Consider the following 19,967-nt stretch of genomic DNA (forward strand, 5'->3'; position numbering starts at 1 on the left):
CAGATTGACAAGCAGAATAATGTGAAATTTGAAATAGCCCTTTCAGAGCTGAATTAGATTTGAAAGAACACCTGCATTCAAACTCAAGTAAAGATTTTTCAACCTGGCTTCGCTGCTTTGAGCACATCAGATCCCCAAAACAGGTTCAGCCAATTATTAAAATGTACTCAAAGTGAGGAAAGGTTTTTTTTTTTTAAAAAAGAAAGGTCTCAGAAGCAAATTACAATCATACCTCATGTTATGTCCGCTTCATGTTATGTTCTTTCAGGTTACATCCAGCGGCGACCCAGAAGTACCAGAAAGGGTTACTTCCAGGTTTCGACACTTGCGCATGCACAGACACGCAAAATGACATCACATGCATGTCCAGAAGCGGCAAATTGCAACACGCGCGTGCGCAGATGCGCCACTGCAGGTTGCGTTCTCTTCATGTTGTGAACAGGCCTCCGGAACGGATCCCGTTCGCAACCAGAGGTACCACTGTAGTCCAACAGAAACTGAGACATACGCCCAGGGATCAACCCCTGGCATTTCCAAGCAGGATAGACTCCTAGACCTAGACACCTGTGCAAAAGGGGAGGATCAAAGCAGGAGCAATTGGGCAGCATGTCCAATAAATTATGATATGTCAGAAACCCCGGGTTATTGTGATGTGTGAATGCACCTCTGACAATTATAAAGTGGAATCTGCCTTCATTTATATGAAAGATTAAATTCACCAGGCACTGAAACAATGCTACATAGATGGGATCCATCGTTATCATGTTCAAGGCAGCTTAGAGAAGCAATAACCAAGGAAAACAGCACTAATAAAATCCAAACCGAATCACAGCACTGCCAAAATCCAAGTCAACCAAAAGCTTTTACCAAGCAAATAGTTTTCCTCAGCCATCTAACAAAATATTAAAACTATTGTCAAGTAAATATGCTTGAGTATTCTGCAATTGGGGGCCCCACAATAAATAAAGTCCTGCCCCTGGTAGCCACCTACCTAATGTATGAAGGTGAAGGCACTGAGAGCAGAGCATCCATCAAAGAGCTCAGAGAGGTTCATATGGGGCAAGACAGTCCTTCAAATACCTGGATTCCATGCAATCTAGAGTTGGGCAGAGGAATCCACTGGCTGTAGGAAGCCAGTGTAATTTATGTCAAAGTAAACTGTAACTTCCGCTGCGTTGCTATGTCATTGAGTTGGAAGGGTTTTGGAATAGCGGGGGTCTTACTTCGCTTTTCAAAGGAAACCAGAATGTGCTGAAGGATTCCTTCCCACTTCCACTTTCTCTAACATGTACAGTAAGACAATACAGTGGTACTTGAGTTTAAGAACAGTCTGGTTTAAGAACGATTCGGTTTACAAACTCCGCAAAACCAGAAATAGTGTCTCGGTTTGAGAACTTTACCTCGGTCTAAGAACGGAATCCGAACAGTGAAAGGGCACTGACGGCAGGAGGCCTCATTAGGGAAAGTGCACCTCAGTTTAAGAACGGTTTTGGTTTAAGAACGGACTTCCGGAACGGATTAAGTTTGTAAACTGAGGTACCACTGTATCAGTGTTGCCACCAGTGAAGCTTATATGAGGCTAGAATCTTACCTTTTCTCCTTTCTGTCCTGGCAAACCAGGTACTCCTGGCACACCTGCTTCTCCCTGTTTAAAGTAAAGCTTGAGATGTTTTATTCCAGCATCTTACATTAGAGAAGTAAGCAGTATGAGCAGTGCCTGGATAATAGTCATTCTTGATAATGCTAAAAGAAAACACAGAGTTCAGCCCTTTACCATTCAGCCTTGTTCATCTCTATGGTTACGTTACTGAGAAGAAAAAGTACCACCTTTGTGACCTCAGCAGGTATTACAACAACTCTCACTGTTGCCTCAGGCCTTTTGTTTGTTTGTTTTTTGCTCCTTACCTTAAGTGCACTGATTACTGACTGTGCAAGAGTTCTTGGGTGAAGTTTAGGATTGGTATAATGCGGAGTTGGGGAACCTGTAACAATCAGGATGTTACAGAGTAAGTGAAGTTAACTCTTTATTCAAAGAAACAGGATCTGCTCAGGAGTGCCAGGCCTAATGATAGGTCTTGTCCCTATGAAGCAGTTGTGGAGACTGAAGGTCCCTGCCTTCCCACAGCTGCCTAAGTCTCCTCCTCTCCCAGGTCTTTCCCAAGCAATCTGAGACTACACCTGCGTGGCTGCCTTAGCTGCTCACACTTCATACCTCTCTTGATCCTGGGAGACCAGGGAGGAGGGGAACTTGTTGCAGCAGGAGGGGGGAGCTCCTGGCTTCTTCACCAGCCTAACTCATCTCTGCCTCTTGGCCTTCCTTCTCTTTTGCTTCTGATTGTGGACTTCTCACAGCCACAGACTCTTGTCTTCTCACTAAACCCTGTTACACTTCAGCTTCCAACACCTCCTCCTACCACTCATTGTTGTCTCACCACGAGTCCCTGGGCTCTGAGCCTTCTACCCTTGGGGGTTCCCCAGCTGGTGCCTCCTACCATTCCTCTGTGTCCAGACAGTCCATGACAACTGCCATGCAAGCCAGCACTGATGGGAACTGGAGTTCAACAGCATCTGGAGGGCCAAAGGCTCCCCAGCCATGCTGCAATGGCTACTGATGTCACAAAAGCAATTATTCCCTAATAAAGGGGGAACTAGTATCACTCCTCGATGCAATTGCACCCGGGGAGTTTCTCCAAGGTGAAATTTCACAAGTTTCCCAAACACAGTATATTAATTCCTTTTCTGTCTCCTTTCCGGAAAGACCTCAGTATGCTGAAGAGGATGACATATTTGAGTGTATGGTCACTGATACCTGGGACATTATTACTATTATATTATCTTTCACACATTTTCTAATATTTCCTAACATTCTGTTGGGATTTTTGTTTTGTATTGCTGTTTATGTCTTGCATGAACACACATATGTACCACTTCTTTGTGGTCTGCGAGCCATCGTTGAAGCCTGAAACATTTCATTTCCCACCCACCCACCCATTCCAGCACAAAAATACTGTAAGAATAAGTTGCTGTTTTTTAAAAAGGCATTGTATTCTAACTGCATAATGTCTGCTGCAGCTTGACATTTGCTGTGTTCATGAAAATGGCATGCAAATTACATTATTTAAATCAGCAATGCTTTATGAAAAGCTGTCACCCATTCCAAACAGGCTAGTTCACGGGTCTGGCTGATAACCTCATTGTGAGGTGATATGCAGTCTCTCTGTAATGTACCTGCTACTGATTCACAAGTGATTCCTCTTGCTGTCTCGAGGTGCCCAGACCATAGCTGTCAACTTTCAGATTTGAAAATAAGGGATCAGCAGCCTCACCTATCCCAGGGACAGTCTACGGGATATCTAACAATCCGGGATAGCAGCGGGAAGCAGCGCTGGAATAAGGGAATTTCCCGCAAAAAAAAAGGGAAGGTTGACAACTATGGCCCAGACCCCTACTAAGATTTCTGCTTCTAAGATCCTGAATCATGGTTTTGAGTGTCCCAGTATTTGTCTCATTCACCTATTAAAGATTGCTGCGGCTGGCGCTTTCTCAGACTCTTATGTCTCTATCTATACCTGTTAACTGAACTCCCATCAGAGCTGTTCTTCCATAGTGGTCCAGCTATATTGACATCCTAGTCCAGTTTCTATGCGCCACTTAGGAAAGAGCCAAGGACTGCCTCACACTGTGCAGCCTCTCAAACTAGCTATTCCAGGAAACAATCATTCATACCATTTGGAAATTTCATCTCTGCAGTATACCTTGGAGTGACATTTATCCAATCAACTTGAAGTAGCTGAAATAACCCTTTATTATAGTATTTGCTTCCCTTGTAGATTCCTCTAATCTCCTGTAATTCTGAACAGTCAGTGTCATTCGTGCTAGGTGTGTGTTTACACTGACAGAATAACCCTCTTGAGGGGGTTTTTATGGTAAAATTTGTTTCACAGAGGCTATGGATGTGCATTGGTTCTATGTCATCTTTAACACATTACTGCCTCAACCGTTGCAGAACAACTTTATGGCCCTATATATTATATACGAGTATATAATAGCTGGCCATTGTTGCACCATTGGCATGGTTCCATTAATCTGTGAAGTCTATATTAAAAATAACGTAACTTCCACAAATGTTAAATACTAGCTAATATAACAAGGGACAAAAGGGGCAAGCAAAAAGCCAAAGTTATTAGCCAGCAGCACAAATGTTACAGGTCACAAAAAGCAAAAAATGTTATGTATAAGCAACTAAGTCCTGTACCTTATTTGAAGAACAAAAGCATTTTTCTTCAGGTTTTTTTTCCATTATTGGAAGTGCATGTATTTCACCAACATGAACAGTTGATGGTGATGCTGCAGTAGTTTTCAAGCTTTCTTCCAAAGGGCACTGAAATAATAAATATATATTATTCCGATTTAAGTCTACATCTACAGTGATCAAAACATTTTTTCTATAGTGCCTTTTGCATCTGTAGAGATTACACTCTGTAGGGGAAGGAAGGATTAAATTAACTCCACGTTGATGCAAGCATTATGAAAACAGCAACCTGAATTCAAAATCAGGCCGTGAATGATCTATTTTATTTTAATTTTAGAAAACCAATATTAGTGAACCACAGAGCAATTCTATGGAAGTTAAATCTAAAGCAAGTCACGTGGTGTTCAATGATGCTTACTTCCTAGGGAGGGAGTTTGGCGCTGCAAGTGGAAATCTTCTCATCTACTGTATTGCTTTAGCATGTTTGGATATGAAAATTACAGTGTAATTCTATACCTACCTATTCAGGAGCAAGTCCCATTAAGATCAATAGGGCTTAATCCCAGGTAAATGGGAATAGGATTGCAAACACTGCAAACATATACACACTTATCTGGGAGTTAGGCTTACTGAACTCAGTGGGGCTTATTAATTCTGAGTAGGTATGTATATGACTGAAATTACCCACATTATCATTCCATTTGTGAGATAGGGCTTGATTTACATGCAAAATTCAATTTAAGCTTTTTCTAAAAAATATCCTTGATGTGGCAAATACAATCGCAAAAATGTCAAATACATAGCTAAAGTATGTTATAAATGAACTAGCAAAATATTTTGCGCTTTTTATGTATAGTGGCTAGCTTGTGGGTCAGACTAATCCACTAGGTTCTTAGCCATATGAACAGCACAATACTTCTAACTGGGGAAAATAAAAATAATAATAGAAAAAACAGAAAATAACACCTAGCTAGAATGAGAAAGGGAATGAGAGCGCATCCAGACTTTGGCTTGTCATGTTCCTAAAAAGCACAGGTCCCACAGTGGTTTCCCACTGCTTTCTAGGCATGGATCCAAGCAGTTTTGCCCTTGCCCTGCCCCTTTCCCCCAGAAAACCCACTCTTTGGTGCTAAATTGGAGCAAACATCAATCCAGAGAAAACTCAATTGACCTTTGCTCTGACTTAGAAGTAAAGATCGGCTTTCCTCCAGGGGAAAGTAGCGGGGCAAGGGCAAGCCTGAATAAGACCCAAGGCTCATCACTAAGAATTCTTTGCAGATAGTATTCAGATGTTTATGTTTATCAAATACTCTACCTAAAAGATATCATGGGCGTCTCCACCTACATCAGCAATTGTACTGATCAAGTTTAATGAGACCCAAACAGAAACCATGATATAGGCATGCATCGACAACGGTTGCCCAAAGAAATCTCTCTTGTTTTCAATATTCCTTTTTTTTTAAATATATATTTATTAAAGTTTTTCACATAAAACATATATTATATAAACACAAATCAACATTGTCCATTTAGCATCTTTCAATTGTTACATAAGACTCCCCCACACCTCCCACATACACTTGCATCATTATTAAATTAGTTTCAAACAAATTATTATTTTACTCATAATCTTGATTTAGTTAGCATATAATTCATCCTTAGATCTAATTTAGTGATAGACAGTTATTTTCGGCTCTGGCATCCGATTCAGCACTCAACCAAATTACAATATTTTTGTAAATAAGTCTTAAATTTCTTCCAATCTTCTTCCATCCTTTCTTCTCCCTGGTCTCGAATTCTGCCGGTCATTTCGGCTAACTGCATGTAGTCTATCAGCTGCATCTGCCATTCTTCCACAGTGGGTAGCTTCTGCGTTTTCCAATTCTTGGCGATCAATATTCTTGCTGCTGTTGTTGCATACATAAAGAATGTTCTGTCCTTTTTTAACACACCCTGGCCTACAATACCCAAGAGAAAGGCCTCTGGTTTTTTGGTAAAGGTGTATTTAAACACCTTTTTTAATTCATTATATATTGTCTCCCAGAAGGCCTTCACTCTAGGGCATGTCCACCAGAGGTGGAAAAATGTTCCTTCATTTTCCTTACATTTCCAACATTTACTATCAGACGAATGGTATATTTTGGCTAATTTAACAGGAGTCATGTACCATCTATACATCATTTTCATCACATTTTCCTTCAATGCATTACATGCAGTGAAGTTCAACCCAGAGGTCCACAACCTTTCCCAATCTTCAAACATAATATTATGCCCAATGTCTTGAGCCCATTTTATCATTGTTGATTTTACCATTTCGTCTTGTGTGTTCCATTTCAGCAGCAAGTTATACATTTTTGAAAGTACTTTAGTCTTAGGTTCTAACAGTTCAGTTTCTAACTTTGACTTTTCCACTTGGAATCCTAACTTTTTGTCATTTTTAAACAATTCTTTAATCTGAGCATAGTGTAACCAGTCTCGCACTTTGTCTCTCATCTTTTCTAAACTCTGCAATTTCCAGTTGTCTCCATCCTTTTCTAGTATTTCCCAATATTTTGGCCAGTTGGCCTCCATATTGGCTCTTTTTCGAGCCTTGGCCTCCAGGGGTGACAGCCACCTCGGAGTTTTGTTCTCCAGTAAGTCTTTGTATTTTATCCAGACATTAAAAACTGATTTTCTAACAATATGGTTCTTAAAGGCCTTATTTATCTTAGCTTTGTCATACCATAAATACGCATGCCATCCAAATGCATTGTTAAAACCTTCCAGATCCAGGACATCCGTATCTTCAAGAAGTAGCCAATCTTTTAGCCAGCAGAAAGCTGCAGCTTCATAGTACAACTTTAAGTCTGGCAGGGCAAATCCCCCTCTTTCTTTTGCATCTGTTAATATTTTAAATTTAATTCTGGGCTTTTTGCCCTGCCAGACGAATTTAGATATGTCTTTCTGCCACCTCCGGAAGCACTCTGTCTTATCTACAATCTGTAATGTCTGAAACAAAAATAACATTTTTGGTAATACATTCATCTTGATGGCAGCTATTCGGCCTAACAAAGAAAGTCTTAATCTTGACCAACTATCCAAGTCTCTCTTAATTTCTGACCAGCATTTTTCATAATTGTCTTTGAATAGACTCAGATTTTTTGCTGTTATATTTACCCCTAGGTATTTGACTTTTTTAACCACATTTAAATCTGTCTCTTTCTGAAACCGTTCCAACTCAGTATCTGTCAAGTTCTTCCCCAACACCTTAGTTTTTTGTTTATTTAGCTTAAATCCGGCCACTCGACCAAAGTTTTGTATCAGTTGTAATACATTTTTCGTACTAGATTCCGGCTCCTGTAATGTCAGAACTAGGTCATCTGCAAAAGCTTTAAGTTTATATTGTTTCGCTCCGACCTGGATCCCCTCCACCAACCGGTCCCCCCTAATCATATTCAGTAGCACTTCCAGAACCGAAATGAACAGTAATGGGGAAATCGGGCAGCCCTGTCGTGTGCCTTTTTCAATTTTGAACTCTTCAGTAACCACATTGTTAACTATCAGTTTGGCCTTTTGTTCTGAATATATTGCATCAATCCCATTCTCAAACCCCCGTCCCACTCCCATTTCTTTTAGGTTCCCCTTCATAAATCTCCAGGATATGTTGTCAAAGGCCTTCTCCGCGTCTATGAAAATTAGGACTGCTTTAGTGTTTATGTTTGTTTGTAAAAGTTCCAATATGTCTATAATGTTCCTTGTATTAGCAAACATGTGTCTGCCCGGGAGAAAGCCTGCCTGGTCTTTATGGATTATCTCACTTAGAACTTTCTTAAATCTTCGTGCCAGAACATCTGCAAATATTTTGTAATCCACATTTAAAAGGGAGATGGGACGGTAGTTCTTAAGTTGTGTCTTCTCAGTTTCCGACTTTGGAATCAATGTGATAAATGCTTCTTTCCACGATTCAGGCGCCTTCTTCCCCTCCATTATTTCGTTACTGACCTCCAACAGTGGCTGTATCAAGTAGTCCTTCAATATCTTGTAGTAGTTAGAGGTCAGTCCATCTGGTCCTGGTGATTTGCCCTGTTTCAAACTCTGGATGGCCTGCTCGATCTCTTGTCGTGTTATTTTGCCATTCAAAATTGTTCTGTTTTCTTCTGACAGCTTTGCTAGTCCATTTCTCTTCAAAAATTGTGTAATCTCTGTTTCATCTTGTGGCCCTTGAGTATATAGCTTTTTAAAATATCTCTGGAAACACTTTCTAATCTCTCCCGGATTCTGGATGTTCCTTCCTTCAACCTCTAAGTTCGTTACTGTATTTAATCTTTGTCTTCTTTTCAACTGCCAGGCTAGCAGTTTCCCACATTTATTAGCCGATTCAAAAGTTTTTTGTTTCATTGTTTTAATCTTCCATTCTATTTCCTGATTTATCAATTTAGAATATTGTGTCTGATGAAGTTTGATTTCTCTCAGGATCGGTTGGGACTTCGGGTTAGATCTTAACTTCTTCTCCAACTCTTTGATGCTTTCCAAAATTTTATCTTTCTTTTCATTTTGCAGTCTTTTCTTTAAGGAATTCTGTTGAATCAGGAACCCTCTCATCACAGCTTTGCTTGCGTCCCAGATAGTTCTTTTTTCCACCGTAGTATTCAAATTAATCTCAAAATAGTCCTTTAAGGTTTTTTGGGCCTTCTTTACAATTCTTTGATCTCTAAACAGGCCATCATTCATCTTCCATCTAAAGGAGCCGGTTGGAGTCAGTGTCATATCCATTCTCAAGGCGTTATGGTCGGAGCATGTTTTGGGGCAGATTTCCACCTTCCTCACCTTAGGTGCCAGACTTCTAGTTATCCATATTTGGTCGATTCGTGTCCAGGTCAGTTGGGCTTCAGAAAAGAATGTTCCCTCTCTTCCCAAGGGGTTTCTGACTCTCCAAATGTCAACCCAGTCCATATTGTCGGTCATTTCAAAAAAAGTCTTAGGTAATCTTCCTTCTTTAGTGATGTTTTGATTCAATGACTTATCCATGTTCGTTGATACGACCCCATTCATGTCCCCCATCATGATGACGTTGTTATAATCCAGATAGTCCAGCATAGTCTCGTGCAATTTCTTATAAAAGTCTGATTTGCCTTCATTTGGAGCATAAATTCCTAATATCAAAATTTTTTCTCCTTGATATTGTACTTCTATTGCGAGGATTCTTCCACTTTCATCTTTAAAGAGAAATTTTGGTGAAAGGCTCTCTTTTGCATAGATCACTACACCTCTCTTCTTGACTATGTCCGATGATATAAATTCTTGACCAAGCCTTTTATTTATTAACACCTTTCTATGGAGCCTAATCACATGTGTTTCTTGTAAACATATAATGTCCAATTGTTCCTTTTTTAATATATGAAAGATTTTAGACCTTTTTTCGGGGCTGTTACAGCCATTTATGTTCCAACTCAAAAGCTGCAGAGACATCCTGGGCAAGTCCGGTTATTCTTTCTGGGGTGGTACCTTGTTCTCTGGTCCTTGAGGATCCGAGGGGGCGGGTTCCCCTGGGGGTTCCGGCGCTGGCAATCCAAGTCCTTTATGGAGGTCTTCTCCGTGTGCTCCCAGAAATTTGTCTCTGTCTTCCGCTGTTTTAATTTTGATCTTTCTCCCTCTATAGGTAAAGGATAATCCTTGTGGAAACTCCCACCTGAAGAAGATTGCGTTGCTTCTTAACAATCTTGCCAGTTCTGTGTAGTTAGATCTGAGATCCAGCAACTGTCTAGGGATGTCCTTGTAAATTTCAATTCTCTTGCCCAAAATGTCTAGTGACCTTTCGTAGTGCAGGCCCAAAATCTTGTCCCTTTCCTCCTTTGATCTCAGTGTTATCAAGCAGTCTCTGGGCCTCTCTATCCTTTTGACTCTGCCAAGCCTAAAAGCAGATACTATTTTGAAGTCTTTTTCCTCTAGATTCCAAAACTTGGCAATTTCCTTAGTTAGGAATTCAGTAAAATTATCTTCTTCCACCTCTGGAATCGACCGTATCCTCAAGTTGGTCTCCTTACTTCGCAGTTCTGACATCAAAAAATGAATCTGGTGTTCTCCAACTTGTTTGCTAAGTGGTCTTACTTCTTTCTCAAGTTTTTCCACTCTTTGACCAGTATCTTCAGCCAGTTTACGGTTTTCACCTACAGCCTCCTTTAATTCTCCAATAGCCTGGGCATTCTGTGCCACTTGCCCAGTCAACTTGTTCAAACTTTCTGTGTTCTGATCAATTTTAGCTGTATGTAGGTCAGCCTTCTTGTCCAAAACCTCTAACTTCTCCAAGATTTTATCCAAGACAGAGCTACTTGTCCCTGAAGCCATATCTTCCAAGTGCAGCTCCTCTGTCTCACCCTCCCCTGTTTGTAATAGGGAGGCCGCCTCTATGTCTGGAGGCAAAGCGGAAGGCAAGGCCGGCACAGATGATCTACGCTGTGAGGCTGCAGATAAAGTTAAAGTTGTTTGTTTAGTTCTTCCTCTTCTCCTTGCGCCACTCATTCCAGAGTTGTCTGTAATCCAAGGTCAATCCAAGTTGTTCCCATGAGAGAGTGAAATCCCAGGTGCAGTAGTCAAACAAAGGCCAGGAAAGGGAAAGTAAAACAAAGTCACTGCTGTAAGTCCAAAATCCTCTAGAGGGAGCTTAATACGTCTTCAGGGAAAAGATCAAATCCAAGTTAAACTTGTAAATTTAAGTCCATGTCCACAGCCTCCACAGTGTATTATTTTTAGCAGAGTAAACTTAAAGCAAAACAATGTTTCTACAGTGCCTTGACTGCATCAGTTTCAATGTGTCCAATTCCAGCTCAGAATGTTTCAAAATTGAGTTCAATGTAACCAAAGTTGCAGACTGGTGCTCAGCCAGGCAGCTCCAGCACCAGGGGTTCTTACTTATTTTGTAATCCACTGGTACCACAGAAGAAGAATATCAGTGCACCCCAACTATCCCAAGAAGAATCAATAGCTCAAAGTCTTTCACTCAGAAATCTGCTTTTAAGGGTGCCGGCAATTGGTTAAAGCATAACTTTTTGTCTCCACTCCTCCTGCTCTTTGCTTAAAGTTCAGTATAGTGGGAGGCAGGCTTCCTGCTTATCCTCACTCCGTTTTCAGCCAAATTTCAACTTTTTTAAAAAAGTTTTGAAAGTTTCAGAAAAGTTCTCAAAAGTTTCAAAAAGTTGATAAAAGTTTCAGAAAGTTTTCATCGTCCAAATTTACTCACGGGTTGTAGTTTCCAAAGTTCCGAAAAGTTGCAGGAAGAAAGGACAGCGCTGACCGGGAACAGCAATGCGGCTTCACTCCGCTGTTTGCGGAACGACCCACAGCGCCGCTACCCCCTCCGCGATCCGGAGCCCCTTACGGGGTTCCTTCAACGTTTTGGGGGCTGCTTTTGGCGCCCGCCGGGTCCCGGGACCACAGGCTTCTGCTACCTGTGGTTTGCCTAATTGGGTCTCCGCTTTGCCGTAGCGGACGACCCTTTCGCAGCGGAGCTCCTTCTCCTCAGTCGGAGAAGGCAGCCATTGCCATTGTTTTCAATATTCCTTTTCTGTTTGAATTCTTGTTTCTCAAGTGTTGATCCTTTCCCATCCCATATTTTTCAGCATGAAAAACGAATCTAGGTCACACTTCCATTTTGAAGAATGGACTAATCTTATGATACCATGAAATTTATTTGCATTTCTAAATGGAGAAAGAAGGATTGTACCGATCTGTGTGTTTCTGGGGTGGGGGGATAACTTGCATTTTTTTATTTTCTTAACTTACCATATTCTCAGATAATTCACAGCAAGACTCCTGAGCAGCAAGACTGGGATTGCAGTATATTATCATGCGGCCAACTTCAATCTGTTTAGTAAACACAGAGGTGTTTATCAGCTTTATAAGGTAATCAATCTTGACACATCCGAAACCTCTGTGACCACAATCCAGCACAAAATTAAACCACTTGAACTCATAGAAATGAATGGGATTACGTACGCCAAATTCTATTTTGGGTTGTAAACTCAGAAAGCACATTACAGTGTTTCATTTTAAAATACTGTACTTGCATATATTATTTGTGAACACGGGAGCAGCCCACATAATCTAATCTGATAATACAAAACACAAGTATATTGAGCCAAACACAGCTCTTATTTATACTGTATAATTTTTTTTAAAAGCAATTGCATTTATCTACCACAATGAATATTGCAGTTTCCTACAGTCCTTTGGCCAACTTACTTGATATTTTTTTAAGGATATGTTTCAAAACTGGCAGGTATATCTCTCCAAAACATGCTTCTTTGATTTTTTTCTAGGAGGAGTGCTACCTTTATTTACAAACTCATCTACTCTTAATACTAGTAACAGTATAGTGAAATTATTTAGGACATGGCTTTGTCCCAGGTGCCTGTCTGTTCCAACACTAATGCATGCAACTGGCCTGGCAATCCTCAGGGAAGAGATGATACTGCTACTTCCCTGTTCCTTTCTAGGGTGGAAGTATGGATCTCTGCTAGAAGGCAGTGCAGGAACACTTGGTCATTGTGAACCAGGGTCAGCTAAATCAGCTTCTCATAGCCACAGAAATGATGCTGGATTCTTGGCATGGCTGACGTTTGGCAGAACTGAGAGGACAAGACATGTCCCACTGCAGCACAATAAAGTTATGAAATGAAACCTTCATATATATTCTTGCCCCCTCAACTGCTCAAAGTAAATGTTGGAGTTTAAACAATGGATTTAGCAGCGTAAGAATACAGGCTGGACTTGTTTTCCTGACCAGGGAATTGCTTGGGGATGGGCCATTATGAAACAAAGACATTAACCCATCAAGAAAGTCATCAACAAAGGCAAAAGGCTCTCTGCAGGACACACAGTGGGGAGACCCCGCCCTGAGCTCGGAGTAATTAGCAAATGACATTCCCAGAGTTGGGAGGGGAAAGTTTCCAGAATTACAGGGTGGAGGAGGACATAAGTAAACGGGGGAAAAGGTGTCCCTTTTGCAAGGGGGGCACAAGGCAGGCAGTCTGATTTATGCTTCAGAGTGGGCCATATATGATGTTTGGGGCTGCAGCAATGGCAGGAAGAGGACCCTCTTGGAATGTGAATGTTCTGCACTCTCTCCATCTAGATACAGGTTGTATATATGTGTAAAATAAACCATACGTCCTAAAGACACCACAGACTCTACTGTGTCTCATTGTCCCAAAAGGCAACACAGACCCTGGGAAGCAGGCCTGCAACCCCTAGAATCTCACACCGCTTATGAAAACTGGGATGATGTGTAACAGTATGAACAAATATTTGTTTCCCCCATGTACTGAATCATCTGCACAGCAAGGAGCAGAGAATTCTGTACACTGAGTTCGCTATAAAAATACTGGAATATATTTGAACTGCTTTGATCCTCTTAGAAAAAATAGTTGACTAGTGTCTTTTTTCGCAAAAGTTGCACATTACGCAAGAGTGTGCATGCTGCAGAGCAAAGTCTATGCATGAGAATTGTGAGACATTTATACAGTCTAAAAACAGATGGAAAGGAGTTGGTGGTCATGCACGAAGAAAAGAATAGGACTGAGGGAATAAAGGGAATGTGAAAATAGGTAGTAGTACTCTCTTACTACAGATTTTAAAAAAATGAAATCTTACTTGGAGGTGACTCACAGCTGATATTAGTCACTTTTGCATATTCCTCAGCTGAGGCAATGTAAAATTGAAAATGTGTAATTTAAATGCTTTCTACATCCTACAGAGCTGGTTCACATGTAACAATAAGTCACTTTAAAGCCATGGATTATGTGAATGTCCTACCATCCCCATGTATTTCTCTCCTGCACCTGTGGCACAAACAAGACATAGTATAGTTTGTCATGTCATACAAACCCAGATTGTGGTTTGTTTTGTTTCAAATAAACCACGGGCAATAAGCCAGAAACAAACCAATGTTTACTCTTAAGTTTATTTCCGGATCACCACTCTCAGGCCTCACCAACACTTCCATTTGCCCTGCTGCTTTCCTCCGGGAAAACCTGATCTTTAGCACTGAATCAGAGCAAATGTCAGTTGGGTTTGCTCCAGATTGACGTTTGCTCTGATTTAGTGCTAAATAGTGAGTTGTCTGGGGGAAAGCAGCAAGCCGAAGGCAAAATGGCTTGGACCCATGCCTAGAAAGCCCAGGAGAAGTGGGAAATCGCCCAGACCCACGCTTTCTAGGCATGGGGCAAGAGGAAGTACATGAGCCCTTGGTGTATTTGAAATAAACATACAATGGCAGCCTAAACCATGGTTTGTTTGTGGCAGGCACAGCATTCGTGGGGGTGGAGGGAAGCCACACGAGGAGTGGGAGGCACAGTTCAAAATGAACTACGGCTTAGTGTGACATGTGAAGCAGCTCATTAAATGCTTTCTTTTCAGCTCTACACTCCTTTTTTCCTTTTGTGTCCTTTCTATTAGGCCATGTACACACACCCATTTACTCCACATCCAGTGCACTCCCACGGCTGCTTTGGAAAAGCAGTGTACACAGCCCATAGCTAACCTGTTTTTTTTCTGTCATATCCCCCCCCCCCCGGAAATAATGTGTCTTGGTGCATTTCTCCCCAAACCAGCTTCAATCCAAAGTTAGAAAAAGAATGACTTAGCTGCGTCTTAAGCCAGTAATGTGTATACAGTCATATCTCGGGTTGAATGTGCTTCCGGTTGAGCGCGTTCAAGTTGCAACCCGGACGTAACAGAGCGCGTTACTTCCAGGTTTCACCGCTCATGCAAAATGACGTCACGCGCATGCACGGAAGCAGCAAAACGCGATCCGCGCACACACAGACGCACCATCGCTTGTAACATTTGCTTCAGGATGCTAACAGAGCTCCAGAACAGATCCCATTCGCATCCCGAGATACCACTGTACAACAATAGACTAAGACCATAAAAAGAACCCTGCTTGATCAGACCAGCATCCCCTTTCTCAGAACAGTCAAAAAAATGCCTGTGGGAAGCCCACAAGTTGTTCCTAACCAGTTTTCTGGAACGCTTTGAGTTACATGCAGTGCAGTCCATCCCACTGCCAATTCTGCACTGGCAAGAGGAAAATCACTCTAGAAAAATGATAATGTGCCTATATTGAACCTGATATGTTAAATTGTGGCACCTGTTTGACAGTAGCAGGTGGCATGGTGTGGCGGCGATCTTTACCTGACCTTTCAGCAGGTGAGTCACTGCTGCGTACTAGAATGGAGAGAGGAAGGAGTAAATTGGCAAGGAGGACAGCATGGTGCAAATGCACCAACAGGAGCACTAGACTGCCTGCACTGTCATGTTTGCACTGCACTGACTTTGCCACCACTTCACGCCTCCCAATAAGGAGCAGGTAACTATCTCCATCCCACAACCTCATCCGCTACTACTGTTTGATCTCTTAAGAATCAGGTTTCTTATTTCAAAGGGTCTCAGTACATAACCTTAATAACTTGCAAAGCTTTTCTTTTGTAGGGATAAATACGTTTTGATCACCCATTTTTATATGACTGAAATATACTTTAACAGTCAACCCAACTTACATCTACGGGTTTGCCATCTAAAGAATGGGTAGCAATAAGAATCTTCCCTTGAAAGTCTGTAGTAGTATTCTCATCAATCTCCCTTTGCTCAATTAAGCTGCAGTCCACATAGAGAGAAATGATCCTTGATTGCACGCTGATGCCAAGCTTGTGCCATTGCCGATCAAAAACAGGGTGTATTTCCCGACTTCTAAAGGTGTAGTGCAATGAGCCCCCCTGGGTGGACTGTGCAATGTACTCTACAATTTTTTTGGTACCGTCAATGGTGATGTAAACCTGAAAAAAAGCACAGCCAAATTAGAAGCGGTCTGAAACAATGAAAATGCAAAATAGCAAAGAACGGACTAAAAGTTCACACCTTATTATATGTTGGTAGGATGCAGAGAATCACAAGTGGAATTCTGTTTGGCCACTGGGGCTTCCTCATTCCCACTGCACGCACACACACACATACAGCCATTCCTGAGGACCAAGGATTCTCCAGAATGGCACTGGATATAGTGTAGGAGCGACTGCTGGCAGATACAGGTAAAAATCACTACTCCCCATACACAGCTGGATGTGCCTTCTACTTGTGCAAGAGACTCTTTGGATCCCACCCTTGGACATTAAAAAAGTCTCCCATGCAGCTTCATCATCAAGCATCAGTTCTAAACCCTTTATTGTTTAATTTGCTTTTTGTTTGTTACGTCTCTATTCCATCACAACTCAAAAAAGAATTTCAGTTTCACAGCAATCCTGGGTGGCAGCTTACACACTTACCATGCCAGTGCTGTATTACAGAACAGTTACTGATTCTATATATAGCCATAACAGCAAAAACATCTTGAGTATACTCTGATCCCAGAGAGGAAAATATCTGCTTTCCTACAAAGCTGTATATATCACCTGACACTTGGGAAGGCAAAAGACCATTTGTTCTAACCTGTGGCATGTTGTGCTGATCCAAAATTTGCAACAAATACCACCGTTCTCTTTTGCTGTTTCGCCTAACACGGAATGTGGCTGTTAAGAAATACTCCTCTGGAATCCCATTTGGAAACACTTTCCTACATGAAGAGACGAGGGGAGAGAGAGAGAGAGAGAGAGAGAGAGAGAGAGAGAGAGAGAGAGAGAGAGAAATGACAATTGGGTGAAAAGATGAAAACAAATGTAAGTTAAAACACACCTCTCCCAATGATGTCCTCGTGGATACTCATGCAACTGTATGGTCTTCAAGAGACTGTACTGCCTTAAGAGTTGCATTTGCACCAAGCCTATACCTGAATGCATGTTGGCTCCTGTATGGGATTCATCACCCTAAAGCAGGCATGGCCAAACTGGGCCCTCCAGCTGTTTGGGACTACAGTTCCCAACCTCCTTGACCATTGGTCCTGTTAGATAAGGAAGGTGGGAGTTGTAGTCCCCAAACAGCTGGAGGGCCCAGTTTGGCCATGCCTCCCCTAAAGAATGGAGTGAGCCAGATGACACACAGAGGAAGCCTAAATGTATTTGGGTACACAAGTGAAGGTTCAGTGCAACTATGAAAAGGCCAGCAGATGCAACCTGGATCACACAATGCGTACATGAACAAACACACTTGACTAGGGCTATAACCTCATGGCACTAAATAACTCCTGTGTAAGCAGAGATCCATTCTGTGTCATCCGCTAATTACCCGAAGGCTCTGAATGTACCCAAGGCAATCTGCATAAAGAGGGGGCTATTCCAGAAGTGCCAGAACGATGCATGAAGCTGCTTCTTTCCTTTCCCAGTTTAGAGAAGGGCTTGTGAAATGTTCGCTGAAGGCCAAAAGCAGGAAGCTCACATACTCAGTCATGTCTGCTGGCAGCAGTTCCTGTCTGTTGCTCCTTCACCACACCCTGCAGAGTGGGGCTCTTATCTTTCACCGGGCAAATATTTTGGCAAGCTGCCCATACGCGCAGCACATTTATGATCAGACATTTAGCATTCGGCCTAGTGCAGTAGCACAAGAGCTACGCACAGCTTAAGCGCTATTTGATACGCAGGCCGTTCGCTGGCCTTCTGCCCAGGGATGAATTTCACCCCAAATGATCTTTGAATGCAACCTAAAAAAAATAAATGTAGCTTTTTAAAATTCAAGACAAGCATGTTTTCTAACAAATTATTTATAAAACAAGTTGATGACAGAAAAATAATAATTACTTTCAAGTTTTGGGAACATTAAAAACCACTCCCCTCTTCAAAACTATGAAGAGTGAAGACTACTCCATCCCATATAAACTGCTTGGCCTGACTTCTACTGCTGATGTCTGTCTATCTATCTATCTATCTATCTATCTATCTATCTATCTATCTATCTATCTATCATCTATCTATCTAATCTATCATCTATCTAAAAAACCACACAAAAACCAAACCCTTGACTGTTACTGAGGGTACTAATATTGTTTGTCCTGTAGCTGCAAGAAGTTGCTTCCTTTCAGACGTCATCACCAGACATCATGTACGTTAGAATTATGAAAGTGATATAATGCCATTTCCACCAACCAACCAAAAACACACACCGTATCATGGTTGCTGGAAGGAAAGCAGACATCCAGACTTCTTTACTGCTGCTGCCTTAATTCAACTTTGATGAGGATCCATGCATGGATGCAAATAAAAGAACAGCAAGGTGGAAACTGGAAACATTAACCAAGCAGCTGCAGACCAGAAGTACTGCTAGGGATGGAGAAATCTGTAATTTCAGTTCTCTCAGTTTCTCAGTCCCCCCCCCCCCGCCCATCTTAAATTCATCCTCCACATTTTGCAGCAATTTGTGACTTGAAACAAAATTCTCATGAAAATCCTTCAGAATTTTAGTGCAAATTCCTCCTAATGAAAACATTTTAACATGCAGTTTTGACGGATGTACACATTTTTGAAAGCAATGCATCTGTGCATGTTATTTTTGCCATTATTTCTTCATTTCCTGCACAGTTTCCCCTAACTTGTGTATTTTTATAAACACTGGTTGGCTGGTGAACCTACACTGCAAAATTCAGATAAGTGTGAATTTTGAAGGACAGCAGTGTTTTTTGCTTGCATATTGCTTCAGAAAATGCAAAACTGATAGATTTGGCCTTAAATGCATATGGAAACGAATTTCTCCTCCATCCCTACTGCCAAGCCAAATGTGGCTAGTAGTAGGTAGTCATGTACTGTGACCTGCCAGGTGCTGGGCTGAACTCTTTGTTTTCTAAGAACATAGCAAGAGCCTGCTAGATCAAGCCAGAAGCCCACCTAGTCCAGTTCTCAGCCCACCTGTTCTCAGAGGCTGAGCAGATGCCCATGGAAAGCCCAGAAACAGAACCTGAGTACCACAGCATCCTCTCCACCTGTGATTCTGAGTATCTGTCATTCAAAGGCATACCACATTTGACAGCAGAAGTAGAGCATAGCCATTGTAGCTAGCAGTAATCATTGACAGCATTATCCCCCATGAATCTGTCTATGTGCTAGGTAAGCAGCAGAACCTGGAAGTTTATAGAGCTTCTCCTGGGTGGCCACACATAGCTGGCAGGTGGCATATGGCTTCACGGGTCACAAATTGTGCAGGTTTGATACAGCAGAAAGCAGATCAAAGTGTTAATGGTCCAATAAATGCCGTATAACATAAACAACCTTCTGCAAGATATTGTTTTCTCTCTGCTGCAGTGTTTTAACCTCTATTAGCCTGTAAGGAGGGCACATTTATCGAAGAATTGCTGAACAAGCTTTCACAAAAAATCTTGATTAGTACAGACAACATTCAAGCAGGGGGAGGAAAGAGTTAATGGAGTGGAACATAAATTCAAGCTGAATATTACATCTCATTAAGGAACTCCAGCACAGTAATGCACAGAAGAACAATAAAAAGCAAGAAACGTTTAGGGAAAAAATGTGAAACAAAAGAAGTGTGGTTGCCAGTTCCATATCTTACAAGCTTCCTGTGCTCCTCATGGCTCTGTAAGTGTGTGTGTGGAGGGGGGGATTATAAGGGGTATATCACTATGGTCTAAAGCAGGGCTCCCACTCACTCTACGCCTCCCATGTCTCTTGACAGTGCCTGGTTCAAGAGAAACACAACAGGGCCTTCCCCCACTGCTGATTCTGCTCTGCCATTTTTTATTTTTAAAATTCTCACTGTTTCATTCTAACTAAAGATCAGCAAAATAATTGTGTGAGCCATACACATA

At 41.6% G+C, this 19,967-nt stretch overlaps 1 protein-coding gene across 4 annotated transcripts in view; it reads right to left on the bottom strand.

The window, feature by feature from the left end:
* Positions 1-19,967, bottom strand: part of COL19A1 (collagen type XIX alpha 1 chain) — a 192,001-nt gene that overhangs the window by 130,238 nt on the left and 41,796 nt on the right. For all 4 annotated transcript variants that reach the window (XM_077926263.1, XM_077926265.1, XM_077926264.1 and 1 more), the window contains exons 5-9: positions 16,712-16,835; positions 15,787-16,062; positions 12,011-12,091; positions 4,256-4,381; positions 1,592-1,645 (exon numbers count right to left, since the gene is read on the bottom strand). In XM_077926263.1, coding sequence (XP_077782389.1) covers positions 1,592-1,645; positions 4,256-4,381; positions 12,011-12,091; positions 15,787-16,062; positions 16,712-16,835 — 661 coding nt within the window. The remainder of the gene's footprint in view (positions 1-1,591; positions 1,646-4,255; positions 4,382-12,010; positions 12,092-15,786; positions 16,063-16,711; positions 16,836-19,967) is intronic.

Source organism: Podarcis muralis, chromosome 3 (genome assembly GCF_964188315.1).
Source record: "Podarcis muralis chromosome 3, rPodMur119.hap1.1, whole genome shotgun sequence".
Lineage (NCBI taxonomy): Eukaryota > Metazoa > Chordata > Lepidosauria > Squamata > Lacertidae > Podarcis > Podarcis muralis.